Source organism: Nycticebus coucang, chromosome 11 (assembly GCF_027406575.1).
Source record: "Nycticebus coucang isolate mNycCou1 chromosome 11, mNycCou1.pri, whole genome shotgun sequence".
NCBI classification, from domain to species: domain Eukaryota; kingdom Metazoa; phylum Chordata; class Mammalia; order Primates; family Lorisidae; genus Nycticebus; species Nycticebus coucang.
This window is the reverse complement of record NC_069790.1, coordinates 324,348-342,893: the sequence shown is the minus strand read 5'-3', so window position 1 is coordinate 342,893 and position 18,546 is coordinate 324,348. Positions and strand designations below refer to the sequence as shown.

Below are 18,546 nucleotides of genomic sequence, written 5' to 3'. Positions count from 1 at the left end.
TTTGAGCTCTGCTTCCCGCAGGTAGTTTTGTTATTTGTATATTATTCCTGCAATGCCCAGAGCTTGGTTCTAACTGGGACCTAATTAACTAGCAGGAATGAAAGTCTGAACTTGATCTGGTTAGTTCTCCTAAGTGATTAAAAGTAAATTGAGGGGCAGAAGAGGCACAGAAGGAGAGGTTAGGATGTGGCTCAGCTGGGTGGAGTGTGCATGCCGGCGGGGGGGGGGGGGGCTTTCACAGGCCAGGGTCCTGAAGGCAGGCCCTTTGCTTCACTCTCTCCTCCACTGTTTACAAGTGCTCTGTGGCGTCCCTTCAAAATGACCATCCCTCATTCTAACCTCATGGGCATCTTTACTCTTTTTCAGTGACCAAACTCATCTGTGCCCAGCAGTGTTCTGGGCGCTGCCGTGGCAGGTCCCCCAGCGACTGCTGCCACAACCAGTGTGCCGCGGGCTGCACAGGGCCCCGGGAGAGCGACTGCTTGGTGAGAGGCGCCTCTATCACCACCCACCCACCCTGGGCTCCTGTGGGAGGAGGTGTCCCAGGAGAGGACATGGGCATGAGTGACGATGCTTTCTTGTCAGCCTTCGCACCACATCTGTAAGGCCTTTGTACATGGTCTGTGGGACCTCCCTGTGCCTCAGTTTCCTCTGCTGACAGTGGTGGATAACAGGTCCCCTATTGAGTGGTGTAGCTGACATAAAGCATGTGGGGCCAGCACCAGGACCTGGAATGGAATGAGCACTCGGAGTGGAAGCGTGTGCTTGTCGTGAGGCTCACTGTGGGGAGCACCAGCATCTCACTGTGTACTGGTTCACTCAGTTCTATTTTTAGCCCAGACATTCGATATCATGGGGTCCCCCAGAGAGCCACCTGGAGCCATACAGACCTTGTGCAGCACAGCTGGCTGGGACCATGTTAGGGTCCCGATGCCGACCTCCTGCTCATTCCTGGTCCCTGCTCAGACGTCTGCTAAGCGGCACCCTTGCCCCAGGGGGTCTTGGTGCTTTAGTCCCTGTTACTGCCAAAAGCACCAATAAGATACTTGCTGCCCCCAGGGGCATCTTGGGGTCCTGGGGACACCAGGGTTACTAGGTGTGATCCCTGCAGTTGGTACCAAGGCTGGCCAGGCCCTCCTTGAGACAGGATCCAGGGAGGAGAAGTTCCCTAAACGCTGGCAGCTGCACCCAGCCCACTGGCCTGGGCTGTTCTCACTGCAGCTCCAGGAAGGCCTGGGACTGACCTTGGCAATGAGAGTCAATGACTGCTGTGTTTGTTCTGGCCCTTCTCAGATGGCGCCCTTCCCAGACGAGGGTTTCTGCAGTTGACTATGAATCCCAAGATGTATCTTCAGGTGTTCTCTGTAAGGGAAACCCAAGTTCAGAAATACTTCCCTCTCTAGTTACCACTTTAACGTGCACTCACTTGTCATTTATGTATTAACAAAGAGTAATATTCTCTCAGATCATATACCTATAAATCATACAGTGGATAGCATATTTAAGAAAATCTCACATTTTGAGTCTTCCTGACTCTACTGAAGATGATTTATTGGGTTTCCCACTCTAACTGGACACCTGAGTGTGAGATTTCTGATGTGGAGCTTCCTGCACTTGTGGCACTGGTGTCCCTGCCTAGTTGATGGGCTGCCTCCCTCCTGTGACAGGTCTGCCGCAAGTTCCGAGATGAAGCCACCTGCAAGGACACATGCCCACCACTCATGCTGTACAACCCTACCACCTACCAGATGGACGTGAACTCTGAAGGCAAATACAGCTTTGGAGCCACATGTGTGAAGAAGTGCCCCCGTGAGTTACTCACCTGGGAGCCCTCTGACGCGTCAGGCATTCTGTCCTGTCTTGTCACCTATGGGAGCCCTTGTATCCCTCACTCAGGCCAGTCTTCGGGTCCGTGTGGCGTGTCTGCCTCAGTGTGGGGCAGATGAGCATACCCAGGCGGCTCACTGCTAAGGAGCTGGAAGGCAGTGGCTGCCTCGGGCCACCCGGGTTGCTGTGTTCACGTGGCCAGGCTGTGTGACGGGAGAAACACCTGTGGCTCAGTCTCCTCACCGCAGGTCCTTGTGCAGCAGCCCAGAGTCCTCAGCTGTGGGATAGGCCCAGAGCTGGGTCCACTGGGCTGCTTCACTGCTCACCGCTTAACCAAGCCCTTGTTTTTGGAGCCGATTTATGGATTTGGCCTGCCTTCTCAGCTCTCAAAGTTCTACCACTCTTGTGCCTGTTAGGGGGCTGCAGAAGGCACCTGGCATTGCCTTCACGGGGTCCTTCCACGACTGCCCTCAGGTAACTACGTGGTGACAGATCATGGCTCCTGTGTCCGTGCCTGCGGCTCTGACAGCTATGAGGTGGAGGAGGACGGCATCCGCAAATGCAAAAAGTGTGAGGGACCTTGTCGCAAAGGTAGGGCAAGGCTCCCATGCCCACTGCCAGAGACACCTTGACTCCTCTGATTAAAAAATAGAAACAGCTGGCCACAGTGGCTCAGGCCTATAATCCTAGCACTCTGGGAGGCCGAGGTGGGTGGATTGCCTGAGCTCACGAGTTTGAGACCAGCCTGAGTTACAGAGAGACCCTGCCTCTAAAAATAGTCAGGCATTGTGGCAGACACCTATAGTCCCAGCTATTCAGGAGGCTAGAGGCAAGAGGATTGCTTGAGCCCAGAAGTCTGAGGTTGCTGCGAGCTATGACGCCACAGCACTTTACCAGGGCAACAAAGTGAGACTGTCTCAAAAAACTAACTAAATAAATAAATTAAATAAAAATAAAAAACAGAAACAAAAGCTGTGTATATTGTTTCTTTAAAATAGAAGGTACAACAGCAGAGCCAAACTAGAGAAGGCTGAGTTGGGAGGGCTATGAGCACAAGAGTGGCCAGGAACAGTGAGGCTGTGGCCTGAGCGGGGGATGGCAGGCCAACATGACCACCGAAGAACAGCATCTGCCCCCACACAGCCCCAGGGCCCCCAGCACCCCTACCCCAGAGCCTGCCCCAGGGCCCCCAGCACTCCCACCCCAGGGTCTGCTGATTGGATGAAGGATGGGGAGTAGCACCTGCCTCCACACAGCGCCAGAGCCTGCCCTAGGGCCCCCAGCACCCCTACCCCAGAGCCTGCCCCAGAGTCCCAAGAACCCCCACCCCAAGGTCTGCTGATTGGATGAGGGATGGGGTGGTGTTGGGGTGGTGTTGTGGCTCTTGAGGGTAGACTTCTGCCCACTCCTCTCTGCCATGGACCCCTAGCTATGCTTATGTCAGTAGCTGAAATGGAATAAACATCTCTCTTATGTTGACAGTTTGCAACGGAATAGGAATTGGTGAATTTAAAGACACACTTTCCATAAATGCTACAAATATAAAACACTTCAGAAACTGCACCTCCATCAGCGGGGACCTCCACATCCTGCCAGTGGCGTTCAGGGGGTAAGTGACAGGTTCAGCTACTTGGAAAACGAAGCCTGCCTTTCTCACTAGTGGGGACTTGTCACCCGTAACTACCCTGCCACTTGTTGCAGGGACTCCTTTACCCGGACCCCTCCACTGGATCCAAAGGAACTGGACATTCTGAAAACTGTGAAGGAGATCACAGGTCTGTGCTGGGATGCCACTTGCATGTCATTGGGTGATCAGTGCATTACACCTACGTCTTTCTTCTTCGGCATGCAAACATTTCTTCTGAAATTCCACCATTAACGGCCAGTTCTTCAATACTTTTATAAAAATGCAGCTTTCCCTGTATGCAAAGAGGAACACATGAAGCCAAAGCACGGGTTGTTACCAATGGGTGTGGACGGGTCTCGTCCCTCTCCCCCATCCTCCCCATGTGCTCAGTTGTCTCACTGGCCCAGGACTCTTAACAGCAGGAGGAGGGGGAAAGGGGGCACGTGGGGTCAGCATGGGCTTTCCAAAGGGATGCCACAACCCTGATGGGCCACCGGCAGCCCTAGGGCCTTGACTCCCCCAATCCCTTCATGTCTAAGAAGGGAACAGCTAGCCAGGCTCGGTGGCTCACGCCTGTAATCTCAGCACTCTGGGAGGCTGAGGCAGGAGGACTGCTTGAGCCCAAGAGTTTGAGGTTGCTGTGAGCTATGATGATGCCATGGCACTCTATCCAGGGCACAGAGTGAGACTCTGTCTCTGTAAAGAAAGAAAAAAAAGGAACAGTTAGACCTGAATAACAAAGTGGTTTTTAGGATTAGAATTAAATAAGGAAAACTCCTCACATGTGCTAACCAGTCAGTAACTGGCAGCTGTGCTAACAGCAGGAGGCTGTTTGGAGCCCAGAGAGGGCAGCACAGTGAGCACCTGCGGGTGGACTTGGGAGGCAGGAGAGACACGTGGGGGATTCCATGGGTCAGGCAAGTTGCCACCACAAAAATGTGCCTTGGCTTGCACATGTGCGCCACACTCAGTGAAGATGGTAACCAGAATCAAATCCAATCAAATTTCTACATTCACTGTGCATATCCTGGTCTCACATGAAGCCTAGAGTAATGTCTCACGCAGAAAAGAGACTTCTCAGTTGGGTGTCTGAGAAGTGGGGTGCCTTCCTTCTCCTTTCTAGGGTTTTTGCTGATTCAGGCTTGGCCTGAAAACAGGACAGACCTCCATGCCTTCGAGAACCTGGAAATCATCCGTGGCCGGACCAAGCAACAGTGAGTTGACAACAGCACAGCCTGGCAGATCACTCTTTGTCTTTTCATTTTGAAGTTAGGCTTATGGGAGAGTTGCAAAGAGAGTACAGAGAGCACCAACATGCCCTTCCCAGCCTCCCCTGATAGCGCGTCTCTCAAAAGCAGGTACAAGGATCCAGGGGATAAAACCAGCACTAGCGCTGGCCCGGGGTCTGCCAGTCCTCCTTGAGCATCCCAGCCCCCAGGGTGAACAGAGCACCGAGCTGTTAAGAGCTTCTCACCCTCCAGCCTGTGTCCTCCTCACCTTCTGGGCTGTGACACTTGTGACAAGCACAGGCCAGGCATTTTGTAAACTGTTGACTGGGCAATGTTTTCTCAGACACAGATGAGATTATGCACATCAAATCAGAGGGACTTGAGGAACTTGTTAGCAGTAAATACCTTTGTCGTAGTTTCCACTTCTCCAGTTAGTGTGGTAGTGAGCACACAGGCCCACACACACGTTAAGAGCCATCGTCCGATTTGTGGTGACAAGGAAGAAACAGTCTGATTATGAGAACTGACTCCTGTATGAGCCCCTAAAAGGAAGATGTGATACTGAGCAATATTAAAGAAATGAGGGAACATGAAATGCCCACTGCTTCCTATACCTGCTGTGGCCGTGTGTCTCTGATCCCATACTCACAGCCACTTCCCAGAAAGGTGCTGTGGTCTCTGCACTCTCTGGGGACTCTGCCTGAGGTTTATACAGACTGCAGACATTTACAGAATACTTTTCTTGGACAGCTGGTCTGTACCACTTGCCTGAGTTTTTGGAATTTAAACAAGATAAGCATCACTCGCTTTCCACAATTATTGGAAAGTCCAGTGACTGTGGTCCTTTCCAAGGTAGGGTGACCACTGGCTTTGGGGTGACTCACCAGGGCATCAGGCCTCCTGCAAGGAAGCCCCTAGTTCTGCCCTGGGCATATGTGGGAGGCCCCTGACTGTGGTGGTTACAGGTCTCCTACACAGGGCAAGGCCTCTGGCTTCTAGAAGGTGGGGGAAAGGGTATGAAGGAGAGGGGGACCCAAGTGGGAATTTAACCTTCTGCCACTCAGTCCTGTGTTACTTGGCAAGGTGACAAGGACTGTGCCTCTTTCCTGTAGTCCCCTCAACTACACACAACTTGAACCCCAAGGTGCACAAGGTCGCCTGTGCCACCCTCCCTGTCTGCGCCACTGGGGTGTGGCTGCCACCTGTGCTTCACACACTCACCCCTCCATGCCTAGTCTCAGGGTTCCTGTGTCTGAACAACTTCCATCTTGTCACCTGAGGGGCCACCTGGAGTCCTGGCACAGTATCAGGTGGTGAAGAAAACATTCAGCTCTCAGGGATTCACAGTCTGGGAGTCACCTCTCAAAAGAAGTACCCCTCCCAGAATCTTCCCTGACTGTCGAGGCACCTGTGCTGTGCCCCTGTGGCGCCTATAGGCATTGCACTCACACATAGGGTGAAATCATCAGCACTAGACGCAGGGTTTCTTGAGAATGTGGAGCAAGTTTCACCCTCGCAAATTTAGGCATATAGCACCTCAAATGTTCAGTAAATATGGAAGGACAGTGGTAGAGGGTTTGGGGGTGTCACACCCTCAACCTTTGAAGGATAATCTGATGTTTGAGAAGTCAGATCATGTTCTCAATTTCCAAGCAAAATAAACATGTAGTGAATGAAATAATGTCCCTTAGGCTGCCACCAAGGTTAAAAATGCCCAATGAATAAGGAACTTCCTTTTCTCTGGAAGACCCTAAAAACACACGTAGGTTTTCAGAAGCCACAGAGCATGCCTTGCACAATATGACTTACAGTAACTATACTGAATCTACTTTGCTCCAGAAAAACAAAATAAGGTTTTTAAAGATACATCATTTTCCTAACGTTTCACAATGTTCTTCTCTCCAACTTAGTGGTCAATTTTCTCTTGCGGTTGTTGGCCTGAACATAACGTCCTTGGGATTACGCTCCCTCAAGGAGATAAGTGATGGAGATGTGATAATTTCAGGAAACAAGAACTTGTGCTACGCAAATACAATAAACTGGAAAAAACTCTTTGGGACCTCCAATCAGAAAACCAAAATCATCAACAACCGGGCTGACAGCACCTGCAGTAAGTAATCACTTTAGGTTTTGATTGTGGAGATGGTTCTAATGGGTCATTTATTTTTATTTAGCTGTTTTTAAAAGGACCGTTTCCAAACATTTAAATTACTTTTTTCATTCATGAAGGAGCAATTTGAAATCTGTATTTTCCTAATTGTGAAGTTGCCTTGTGAAGTTCATTAAAATTGTTTCCAGATCATTCTCATTTTATAGGATGAATTGTCCCAGAGGTTTAGGTGACCAATTATTTGTGAATTAAAGAACTAAATTTATTGTTAGTGATACCACGTCTTAGCTGTCAATTGCTCCCTACTTACATGCACTGAGAGGGTGGGTGAGCTTTTCACATAACACCTCCTGTGTACATGTTATGACTTGGGAGCCCCAGGTCAGCACTGATGCTAGTGGGAGTGCCCTGGCCATGGCTGGGCCCCTGGCCCCTGGGAGAGACAGATCCAAGTTCAAATGCTGCTCTGACCCTCTCTAGCTTTGAGACCTCAGTCAATTAATCTCTTTACATTTTGTTTTCCTGATCCATAAAGTGAAGAAGATGATGATGATTCCCACACCACAGAGCTATAGAGAGGCTTAAATGTAATGCCACGTCAAAGCTCTCAACACACGTGTAGTACAGAGCAGGCACCCACAGCCTGCCCGATGGTCCCCATCACCTGTGGCCTTTGTCCTTGGAATACCACTCAGGACTGCCCAGGGTGTCCTGGGCACCCAGTAGGGAAGGGGGCCCCCACAGTCAGCCTCCTGGAGCTTGTGTCTCTTCCTTCCATGAGCTCCCAGCACACCTGTGGTGCCCAAGGTCACTGAGCACACAGCCCCCTCGCAGGAAAGTGGCGTCTCCACCTCTCCCTCTGTCCCTGCTCCCTAACTGGCTCCTGTGACTCACTGTATCTCCCCAGAGGCCGTGAACCACATCTGCAGTTCCCTGTGCTCATCAGAGGGCTGCTGGGGCCCGGAGCCGAGAGACTGCGTGGCCTGCCGGAACGTCAGCCGCGGCCGGGAGTGTGTGGGCAGGTGCCACGTGCTAGAGGGGTATGGCTGTCTTTCTCATCCCTGGTTCCATCAAAACTAAGACTCGGGATTGTTTTTATAGCTTTATAGTTATTCAGTTGGATTTTGTTTTCCTTTATTTTTCCTTTGTTCTTTCTTTTTTTTCTGGTGGGGGTGTTGTTTGGTAGTATGTTTATTTTTTGGCACCCTGTTAATTACAATAGGAAATAAGCAAACTATTGTTATTACTTAATCTAATCCAGTAATTTGTAGACTTTCTTTTCCTGGAAATATCTTAAATCTGTTAAGCTACACAAAGTTCCCAAGACAAATAGAATAGTCATAAATGGGTTATACACCCAACACCTTGGCTTTTTGGTCTTTTCTTTTTTTTTCTTTTTTTTATCACACTAGTCCTAGTGTGTCAAAATGTTTTAGTACAAACCAGGTTTCTGGTTAATTTTTGTGTTATGCGCTCTGAGCATGCATTCACCATTGAACAGTGCAAGTAACTTTAAATATTACCATGAACAAAGAAATAATTCATATAATGTTTGTTTAATTCAGTTGCAATCAATAAAAAGTACAATCTTTGGATACCATGAGAATCTTGGTATTGATGATAAGGCTTTGAATGACTACAAATGATGTTGAGAAATAAACAAGTAGGAAAATAAAATTGAAGGGAAGAGGAAATTTTCTTTTTAATTTAAAGAAAAGAAGGACTTTTGTGATGGAGAAGAGATATAGGAATTGCAGATGGTTGCAGAAAACCTCCCTTCCCAACTCACTGCCAGGGAGTGGGTCACAGCATGGACCCCGCCGTCTTCAGGAGCAGGAGGAGAAACCAGTTCCGTTCTGTGGAAGCCCCTGAGATTACAGGCTCAGCGTGATTAGTGTCACTGAGAGTGGTTCTAAAGTGAGAGTAGGGAATATTGGTGTAATTCTTCTGCAGATAGACACTCACATTTCCATTTTCAAGTCTCTTTTAAGAGACAAGGTAATTGAAGAGCCCCTGTGGGGTGCCGAGTCTCCTGGTAGTGCAGAGAACCCACGTCTGGCAGCACCTGCGCCCTGCAAGACCAGCCCTTTCAGCAGGGCAATGACCTAGAGAGGAAGGCAGAAGACACACCCTGTCCTGTTTGCTGTAACTGCTGAGGGAGAGTCCTTATGGCACCAGCTGGCTGCTTGGTGGGGAGACTCCTGGTCAGAAACCAGGCAGATGCCAATCCTGTGCACAGCCGCTTGTCTTTTGAGTCAGGCATCACTTTCTTGCCTAACATTGACGTATGCATCTGGAGGAATGTTGGAAACAGTGGGGGCAAAGTCTTCTGCGTGTGCTCCACACCTTGTGAGTGTGCACGGGGCAGGTTTGCCATCCTCCTTCCTTCTCTTAGTCTGCAGCTGCCATCTCTGCTCATGAGCCCAGTGTCAGAGGTGCAGGCTCCTCACAAGGACCTGGTTTTCTGTCGGATTGTGTACCAAAAAATGCCTCTAGAAAGTGCAGGGATGACAAGTGAAGCTTCTGCATTTATTCAGGGAGATGACCAAGGATTCAGCCAATAAAATCAGTGTATTATAATATAATATAGTCCTAGGGTCCCGACTATTTGACCTTTCCTGAAAATTACTTTGAACTTCAGAGGGAGGTGGTTTGTGTCCCTGAGACAGTCTGAGCACCACACTGGGAAGCGGGGTGGGAGGCACAGACCTGTCTCCTTCTCACCACACTGGGAAGCCGGGGGAGGCACTGACCTGTCTCCTTCTCACCTCTCTCAGCGAGCCAAGGGAGTTTGTGGAGAATTCCGAGTGTATTCAGTGCCATCCGGAGTGCCTGCCCCAGCCCATGAACATCACCTGCACAGGACGGGTGAGCAGCCCCTGTATTGTGACTTGCTCCCACTCGTGGGGAAAAGTCTTCATAAAAGCAGAACCACAGCAAAGCCCAAGTCACCGGTAGCTGGAAAGGACCTCCTTCAGGGCTGCTCCCAGAGGGGGTGATCACAGAGGCACCTTCAGCTTTGCTGCTCAGCACCTCCACACTTCATCTAAGCCGGCTTAGAAGCTCAGCTTACTTTGACTCATTAAATCCCCAAACTTAACAGTCACTGCTGTGAACCAGTTTCCACCACTCCTGTCTTAGTGTCATTGCTTCGTCATTTCAATCAAACATCCACAAATTCTTGTTTCACATTAGTTTATAATTAGTTGAGAGGTTTTTAAAGAAACTCTAAAACTTTTTTTTTCTTTTTTGAGACAGAGAATCACTATGTCCCCCTCGGTAGAGTGCCGTGGTGTCACAGCTCACAGAAACCTCAAACTCTTAAGGCCTAACTCTTGCCTCAGCCTCCCAAGTAGCTGGGACTACAAGTGCCCGCCACACGTCCGGCTATTTTTTTGTTGTAGTTACCATTGTTCTTTGGCCGGCCTGGGCTGGGTTCAAACCCGCCAGCCCTGGTGTCCGTGGCCAGCACCCTAGCCGCTGAGCTATAGGCACTGAGCCGAAACTCTAAAACATTTTAAAATTCACAGTTAAATATCCACATTGTTTGTTCAGTAACAATCTCAGAAAGAGTATTAGTGAAAATTCAGGTGTCTCTCATGCCAAATGTCGGTAATGTTGTTAATTTGAGAATTAACGCTAACTAACACTGAGTACATTGGATATTTTTTTTTCAATATTATTCATATGGAAAGTTCTGTTTGCATTTGAGCTACAAGAGCCATTTCTTTTTTTTTTTTCTTTTTTTTTTTAAGTCATTTGTGCATAGATCATAAACACATGTATGCCATTATGGGATTTGATGTGTTGATTATTTGTACAAATTATAGTGCTTACATCCTCCTAATCAACATAGCTTTCACCTCATTTACCCAATTACAGCGTTGAGACATTTGTGTTCTACTCCTGATAGATCCAACTTGTACTTGCAATGTGCTGCACAGGTGTGGTCCCCCTACTAACCCTCCCTCTAGCAACTCACCCCTCCCCTCCCCTCTCCCTCCCCTTCCCGCCTTCATCCTAGGCTATAGTTGTGTTTCATTTTTCATATGCAAGTGTGAGTGATTATAAATTGGTTTCACAGTAGTACTGAGTACATTGGATATATTTTTTTTCCATTTCTGAGATGCTTTACTAAAAAGAATATAAATTTACTAACTGAAAACGCGTTTCAGACATTCTGTCTAAATCAGGACTGCATTTGATGGGCTAGACTGCCAACATGGCTGGCTACAAAATAACCATCAGTTTGCAGGTCTGTGTGGTGTTGGGGCGAATTTTTTGTTTTTTATTCTTACTCCATTGCCCTGAGTGTAGTCCTGTGGCATCATAGCTCACAGCAACCTTAAACTCCTGGGCTCAAGTGATCTTCCTGCCTCAGCCTCCCGAGTAGCTGGGACTACAGGCGCCCGCTACACCACCTGGCTGATTTTCTATTTTTAGTGGATGGGGTTTCACTCTTGCTCAGGCTGGTCTGAGACTCCTGAGTTCAAGCTTCTAGTTCTGCTTCCCATAATGCTGGGATTACAGGTGTGAGCCACTGCCCCAGCCTGGATTAAATGGCTATCATTAAACTTATCAGTGATACTGGCCTAGTCATCCGGCTGTGCTGGCTTTGGACACACATCAGAGAAATTAGCCAAGATCCTTCCCTAAAGGTTTTATTTCAGACCCTTATAAAGTGCGGGCCACACTACCCGGGCAAACTCTCTGTGAGTTTTGCAAAAGCAAATGTGGTGCAGGACACGGCGCATTACACACTCACCTGAGCTCCTGCCTCCTTTGGCTGGTTGATTTCTTTATACACTTGCCTCAGAGAGACTGACTGTCTTCAGAGCCTTCCTGAAACTTCCAGCATTATGTGTGAAAAACATAATCAGGACATAAATATGCATGTAGGCCAAAAAAGGCGGCTGTGACAAGGAGAGATGCCCACAGTGTATTTTCCAGTTTCTTGGTGTCTGTCTACATTACACGCACTCTAAGTCAGGAAGGCTATCCACCGTGAGCTCCAGTAGCCACTTGCAGCAAGTGCAATCACAGAACTTGTTTTCCACTTGAACGACTTTTTATCACTTGTTTTTTTTTTTCTTTCTCACACTAAATATTTTAAGTAAAGCACTATTTCCATTTTGGAAGCATAAATAGAAAAGACAAAAAATAAAGGTCCTCTCCACTTGGTACAGGGACCAGACCACTGCATCCAGTGTGCTCACTACATCGACGGCCCTCACTGCGTCAGGACCTGCCCGGCAGGAGTCCTAGGGGAGAACAGCACCCTGGTCTGGAAGTACGCCGATGCCAGCCACGTGTGCCACCTGTGCCATCCAAACTGCACCTATGGGTGAGTAGGGCTCTGCAGCCTAGGCGGGGAGCGCACCAGAGCAGACGCTGCTTCTGCAGATTCATAGATTGAAAACTTACAGAGATTTGTATCTGAGTCACTTATAAACAATGTTTTGGCCCCAGGGCCGTGGCAGGACATGTCCTGGTGGATGTCACAGCTGGTAGGAAAAGCTGTGTGCTGCCCTAGAGCACTCTCAGGCCAGGGCTGTGTTCCTCATGCAACACGTCTTGACAGGAGGGTGGTGAGGGGACAGTGATGACTCATGTCCTGGCAGCTGCCACCCAGCCCCTCTAACATGTTTTCATGGATCTCTGCAGATCACTAGGGTTGGTGTACGGTTGGTTCTTTGCTGTTGTTTTGCCATAAATAGAAGATAACACTGCCCCCAGGGCTGCTTATAGACACTTTTCTTTCTTAGCTAGTTGATTGTTACTACTTGAATTTAAATTATTTTAAGTGGAATTAGCAGAAGTGCTCTGATTGTATCTTATTTACTGGAATAAAAAATTTGACAATCAAACTGGACTCAAGAATCAGAAAGAGAATCAGAGACAGGGGTTGAGTTGTCCTATACACTATACTAGGTCATGTTTCCTCCATCCCCAACCTGTTATGGAGCTTTCTTCCCCTTCCTTTGGGCTTAACACCAGTCGTGTGGCCTTAGACAAGTGTCTGTTCCTCTGTGCCTCGCCTTCCTCACCATGAATCAGCATAATAATGCTGCATAGATCGCAGGATGTTTGTGACCGTGAGTTAACGTGTGTGATGTGCTTGAAACAGTGCCTGGAACAGGGTGGGCGCTGGTCAGTGATGGCACTGCTGCTGGTGGTGGCAATGATTGGCTGTGACATTATAATGATAAGTGAATTTTCCAGGAAGACAATCACATCTCCCATATGATTTCTTAATCTTTTTTCCAAAAGTAACAGATTGTCTAATAAAGGCCAGAAGAGTATTTTATTGTTTCCAGAGTACTATCAGGCACATGGTAATGGACATCTGAGTTTTACATCTGATTGTGATGGGAATGACTGTCATATCTAATATTAAAAGCAGTATTTGCTATTACTTTGAGATATGAAGTATCTTATTGAGGAAATACTTATCTAGACCTAGTTCTTAACTATTTTTAAAAATATGGGATGGATTTTGAATTTTACCAAATACTTCTTTGGCAGCAATTTTAAGATTTTTCATATTTTTTCCCTTTGGGTTTATTAGCATCAAGTTGTGTTGGCCAATCTGTGAGCTTGGGCGAAGCATAGTATAAACTATGCTTTGCTGGGTTTTCACTTAATGTATTCTTATAAGCAATTTTGAGATTTTCTGAAACACAATTATCTTTATCTTTATAGAACAAATATTGTACACAATAATTGTACACAATTATCTTTATAGAACAAATATTGTACCTTCCCCTTTTTCTGGCTTTTGGAAATGAACGTGTATACAGATCTGTATGTGTCGTGAGCATGTGTTTGCTGGGCTTAGAGGGGTCGGAAAGTCTATATGCGGTGGGATTCTCAGCACGTTTACTTTGTGCAAATATAGAAAGGGAATTTACTCATGAGGCTGATTATTTGTTCTAATATCTATTTTTTCCCGGGTAATAATAAATCTCCATTCTCTGAGTTGAGTCTCCCATTAAAATTACATTTTCTTCTATAACTTTGGTCTCTTTCTTCTTTTGTTTCAAATAAAGTCCTGATACTATGCATTTGACACATAGAATTTTATCAATATTTTCTTTTTTATAAATGATTACTTTACTGATTCTGAGCCTTTTTTGGAAGAAGAGCATATACTTTTATGTAGTCTTATTATTGCTACCTATATCTTCTCCCAAAGCCATTATTTAAATAGGAGTCATGTGAAAGAAATGGATTTAATATTTAAACTATGGCGAAATGTTGAAGAGAGGAAGGGAAAATAAAAAAGCCTTTCTTTTATTATGTATTTTTGCTGTGCACTACACGTATATTGCCTCTCTCACCTCTCAGACAGGATGTGTTGCTGTCCCCTTTTTTTGTTAAAGAGACATGTAAAGGGGATCAGTAATCACTGCAGCTCACGATCCAGCAGTGTCAGGGCCTGGACTGCAGCATGGGCCGCTGCCTGGTTCCAAAAGCCACAGCTCCCAGCCCCTGCAGGTGTGGCTGTCAAGAATGGGCGGGACACAGCAGGCACATCCATTTTATTTTATTATTTTATTTTATTTTCAGGCTAATGTGAGGGCACAAACAAAGCAAATTGACAACCTTCAGAATGGGAAAAGGCATATCCATTTTTATTATTTTATTTTTTATTTTTTTGTTGTTGAGGATTTATTGAGAGTATAAAGAACCAGGTTATACTAATTGCACTTGTCAGGCAAGGTCCCTCTTATAAATGTGTTCCTCCCCCCAAGAAGTGTGCTAAACACAGTGACCTCTCCCCCCCCCTCCGACCTAGTACACAGTGGGAGGTGGGGCAATGGGGGAGTGGAGAGAGGTATATTCATTTTTAAATGGAACCGTAGTTTCATAGTAAGTGATGAAAGGCAAGTTTCTTTGAAATTTTAATCCTGAGAAGTTAAACTAAATAGTATAAAGCATTGCTTATTTTCCTGATAGGTAACAAAATTTAGTTTCTATTGTAATTGCAGTTATGTACAGATTCCCTATAAAAAAAAATAATAAATTGGGGAGGATGGAATAGGTGGTAACACAATATGGCCTCTTTGACTTCATAGTCACTCCTGCAAAAGCAGCAGGGCAGGGCCCCCAGGGCCTCTTGTCTTCTGAGACCCTCAGCACCCTCCCCTGCAGTCCTTGCCCTGTTCCTGTGCAGCCTTGCTGCCCGTGGAAAGCGCCTGCCCTTCCCTCTCCATTTGTGCAGCTTCTCGTTGACAGTCCCTGCAGCCTCTCCCCACTGACTCTGCACCTGTAGCCCACACACCCTCACGTGCTCTGTTCCCGTTGCATCACACTCAACAGGAGGGGACACAGGGATCCCCTCTGGGCCAGGGTCCATGCATCAGTGAATGATTTTATCTGGGACAATTTCAGCGTTTGTAGGACGGACAGTGTAGAATAAGGACCCCTGTGTGCCCTACCGCGCCCTCTGCCTGGGAGAGAGGGACGGCCCAAGCCCAGGGATTGGAGCCACTTGCCAAGACCCAGGGCACACAGAGAGAGAACATGTAGAAGCAGATGATGGGGCCACACGAGACCCCTAGTCTTCCTCACACAGCAGAGGTGTAGTGTAGGCCACTGATGGTGTCACAGTGGGCATGAGGGGGTGCTTCAGTGAGGAACCACTGCTTTGTCCAAAGCTAGAGCAACACAAACACTCTACATCATTTGCCAAGTACAGGAACAAACAAACAAATGCGTGATACGTAAATGTGTCGTGACTTTCATGCTTTAAGAGTTTAACACACATTGATTTAGTAAAAACTTTCCAAGAAACAAAAGCCAAATAAGTAGAATGATAAACATGTGCACTGCTCTCTCCATCCCTACAGATGTACCGGGCCAGGTCTTGAAGGCTGTCCTGTTGGGTGAGTACTGCGGCCGTGTCTGGCTGGCTGTCAGAGAGGAAAGGTCCTCTGTCCTGGGCAAGTGTTACAGCCCTGGGGCCTGGGTTGTAAGTGCAGGGCACAAGGTGTGCAGGGCTGGGGCAGAGGCAGGGCCGCGTCTCTTCCTGGGCAGCTCTCCCTTGCCTCGTGGTCACCAGGGCTGCTGGGTCCTTCTCTTCTGCTTTCTCTCCCTTTACCCAGTTGGTCCCATCACAGATTTGAGCTTGAGGGGCTTTCTGTTGGATGACAAAGGTCTAGCCTAGGGAGATTGACCCTCCTCACTCCCTTTGCCCAGCACACTGCCCAGTGGGCAACTGGGCTCCCCTCAGCCTTGCCCTCGCTCTCCAGACTCAGACTCACCAGGCGGGAGTGGTGCCAGCAACTACAGGTGCCTAGCAGGCCTCAGAGAAGGATGCACAAAACACCTGCTTGCTCTTTCTGATGCCCTGAACACCAGCCAGACTTCCAAGCGCCTCTGCCATTTCTGGCAATGTTAGTGCTGCCTCTGCTTCCACAGGCTCTTCCGCCCCAGAGTGGGCGGGGCAGACAGTCCTTCCCACCATCAGGCAGGTTCTCAGAGACGGGTCTCCTGTCACCTCCCTCTCTTCTCTGGGCCTACAGGGATACCCAGCAAACATCTCCCTGTCTTCATAGCACTGTCCTGGTAATCGTACTAATGAGGCTTCCATCACATGCCCACCTGGAAACTAGTCAACGATCTTTCTTTGTTCAGGGTTGTGTGTGTGTGTGTGTGTTTTAATTTCCTTGCTTATTTTTTTTTATTTCTTTGCTTTTTTTTTTTTTTCGGTTGAGACAGAGTCCCACTCTATGCCCTGAGCAGAGTGCAATGGCATCCTAGCTCACTGCAACCTCAGACTTGAACTCTGGGCATCCCGCTGCCTTAGCCACTGGGATTACAGGCGCTTGCCATGGCGCCTGTCTGGGTTTTGCTATTTTTTTAGGAGTTGGAGTCTCACTCTCGCTCAGGCCAAGTCTCAAACTCCTGAGCTCAAGCAATTCTCCCTCCTCAGCTTCCCACAGTGCTGGGATTACAGGCGGGAGCCACCGAGCCTGGCGGACATTTCTTTGTTATGTTCTCTCTTTTTAATTTTTCTTCTTATTCACTCGCTCTTAACTGCTGTAGCACCTTATAAACCACCTGTTATCTTCCAGTAGTTCCTCAAAATGGCAAAAGCTCGTTTATACAAATAGCATTAATTGGGAATTTTGCATAACACAGGTGACATTGGCACTCCTTAAAAGGAAACTATTGCAAACTGTCATTTTCATGGAATACATTTGGCCCCTGTAAGTGAACTTTGTGAGGACTTTGCACCTTTTTTATGGGCAAAGACACTGTGAATTTGGCTATTCATTGACACTTGTACCTGAAAATGGGACTCCATCTGCCAGCAGCTCAAATGGGGCAGATAATTAAGAATGGGAGCTTTCCAAGGACTCTGGATTCAGAGTTGCCAATTCAGGTGGTCCTTTCCCCACTGAGCTGGAAGCCCTGACTTCTGAGTTTTTCCTGTCTCTGAATTAGATGCCACCTCCCCGGGAAGAGGGGTGGATGTGTGTGCCCTGTGGTCTGCGGCCACCGGACATTACTGTAATGACAGTGATGCTTTCCTGCTCAAGTCCTACCACTTTATAGCCTGCCTTGTAAGCTCTTCACACTCACTCACAGAGAATTTCACACCTTGAAAGCTAGGGACACCTTTAGGAATGTCAGCCAAACTGAAAGGTCCCTTTGCCGGGCCTGGTGGGGAGACACTGCCGGCTCAGGTACAGGGACGGCTGACCCTAAGTCGTGTGGAAATGCTCTTAGGTGGACACAGTACAAATGCATGTAAAGAGCATCACTGAAGTCAAAATTGTCTTTTGAATTATATGTTTTCTTAATCAACAGATTAAAAAATAATCATCGTATGGAAAGGTCCAGATGAAAGCAGAGTGGGAGGGGGGCGGGTGTTGCTGGGGCCAGGGAGCTTGAGAGAGCTGGAACTCGGCCTGGAAGTCATAGTCAGTTTCTCCCGCCCCTTAGGAAGTGCCATGTCCTGCTTCCTGAGGTCCTTTCAAACAGTGCCTCAACATGCAGGGAGTGTGAAATGTTGATGTTTGTCTGTCCACCTCCCTCCAGGACCAAGATCCCATCCCTCGCCACTGGGATTGTGGGTGGCCTCCTCCTGGTGGTGGTGGTGGCCCTGGGCATCGGCCTGTTCTGGCGAAGGCGCCACATAGTCCGGAAACGCACGCTGCGCCGGCTGCTGCAAGAAAGAGAGGTAAGCGGCGCCCTGGGAGCCTGGTGACCAGCAGGGACATTCGTGTGTCTTAGATACACACTATTTGTTGTGATGGAGAAAACAGAAATTCTCTGAAATTCCGATTATACCCAGACAGTTATATTTTCATACCACCCAGCAAAGTGGAACGTTTCTTAGCTCAGCCCTACAAAATCCTCCTGGAGCCCCCCACACCCCACCCTTCATGGGCCTGAGGGTGTGCTCCCAGGTGTGCAGGGCGAGCCTTGGAGTGAGATGACAATCATTACTCTGGAAACCTACTATCTACACACGTGGCTGGTGTCATTCTGGATGCTGGCTGTGCCCAGCCCAATGTGGGGGCCCATTGTTCCTAGGAGGAGGGACCCAGCAAACTCAAGCATAAAGGACCACTACAGATACCAAATGCAGAAAAATTTCCTTTAGCAGAATTTTCAGCCCAGCTGGCTGGCACAGACACAGAAAGAGAAGTCACACTTGTTGAAACCAGGCCCCTCTTTTTTTTCTTTTTTCTTTTGAGACAGTCTTACTATGTCGCCCTCAGTAGTGCAACCTCAAACTC

The 18,546-nt window shown here is 47.9% G+C and overlaps 1 protein-coding gene across 2 annotated transcripts in view; it reads left to right on the top strand.

The window, feature by feature from the left end:
• The window catches only part of EGFR (epidermal growth factor receptor), a 183,636-nt gene that overhangs the window by 126,490 nt on the left and 38,600 nt on the right, over positions 1–18,546 (top strand). For both annotated transcript variants that reach the window (XM_053554032.1, XM_053554033.1), the window contains exons 6-17: positions 367–485; positions 1,668–1,809; positions 2,302–2,418; positions 3,310–3,436; positions 3,529–3,602; positions 4,578–4,668; positions 6,594–6,793; positions 7,701–7,833; positions 9,571–9,661; positions 11,980–12,137; positions 15,646–15,681; positions 17,843–17,984. In XM_053554032.1, the coding sequence (XP_053410007.1) occupies positions 367–485; positions 1,668–1,809; positions 2,302–2,418; positions 3,310–3,436; positions 3,529–3,602; positions 4,578–4,668; positions 6,594–6,793; positions 7,701–7,833; positions 9,571–9,661; positions 11,980–12,137; positions 15,646–15,681; positions 17,843–17,984 (1,430 nt within the window). The remainder of the gene's footprint in view (positions 1–366; positions 486–1,667; positions 1,810–2,301; positions 2,419–3,309; positions 3,437–3,528; positions 3,603–4,577; positions 4,669–6,593; positions 6,794–7,700; positions 7,834–9,570; positions 9,662–11,979; positions 12,138–15,645; positions 15,682–17,842; positions 17,985–18,546) is intronic.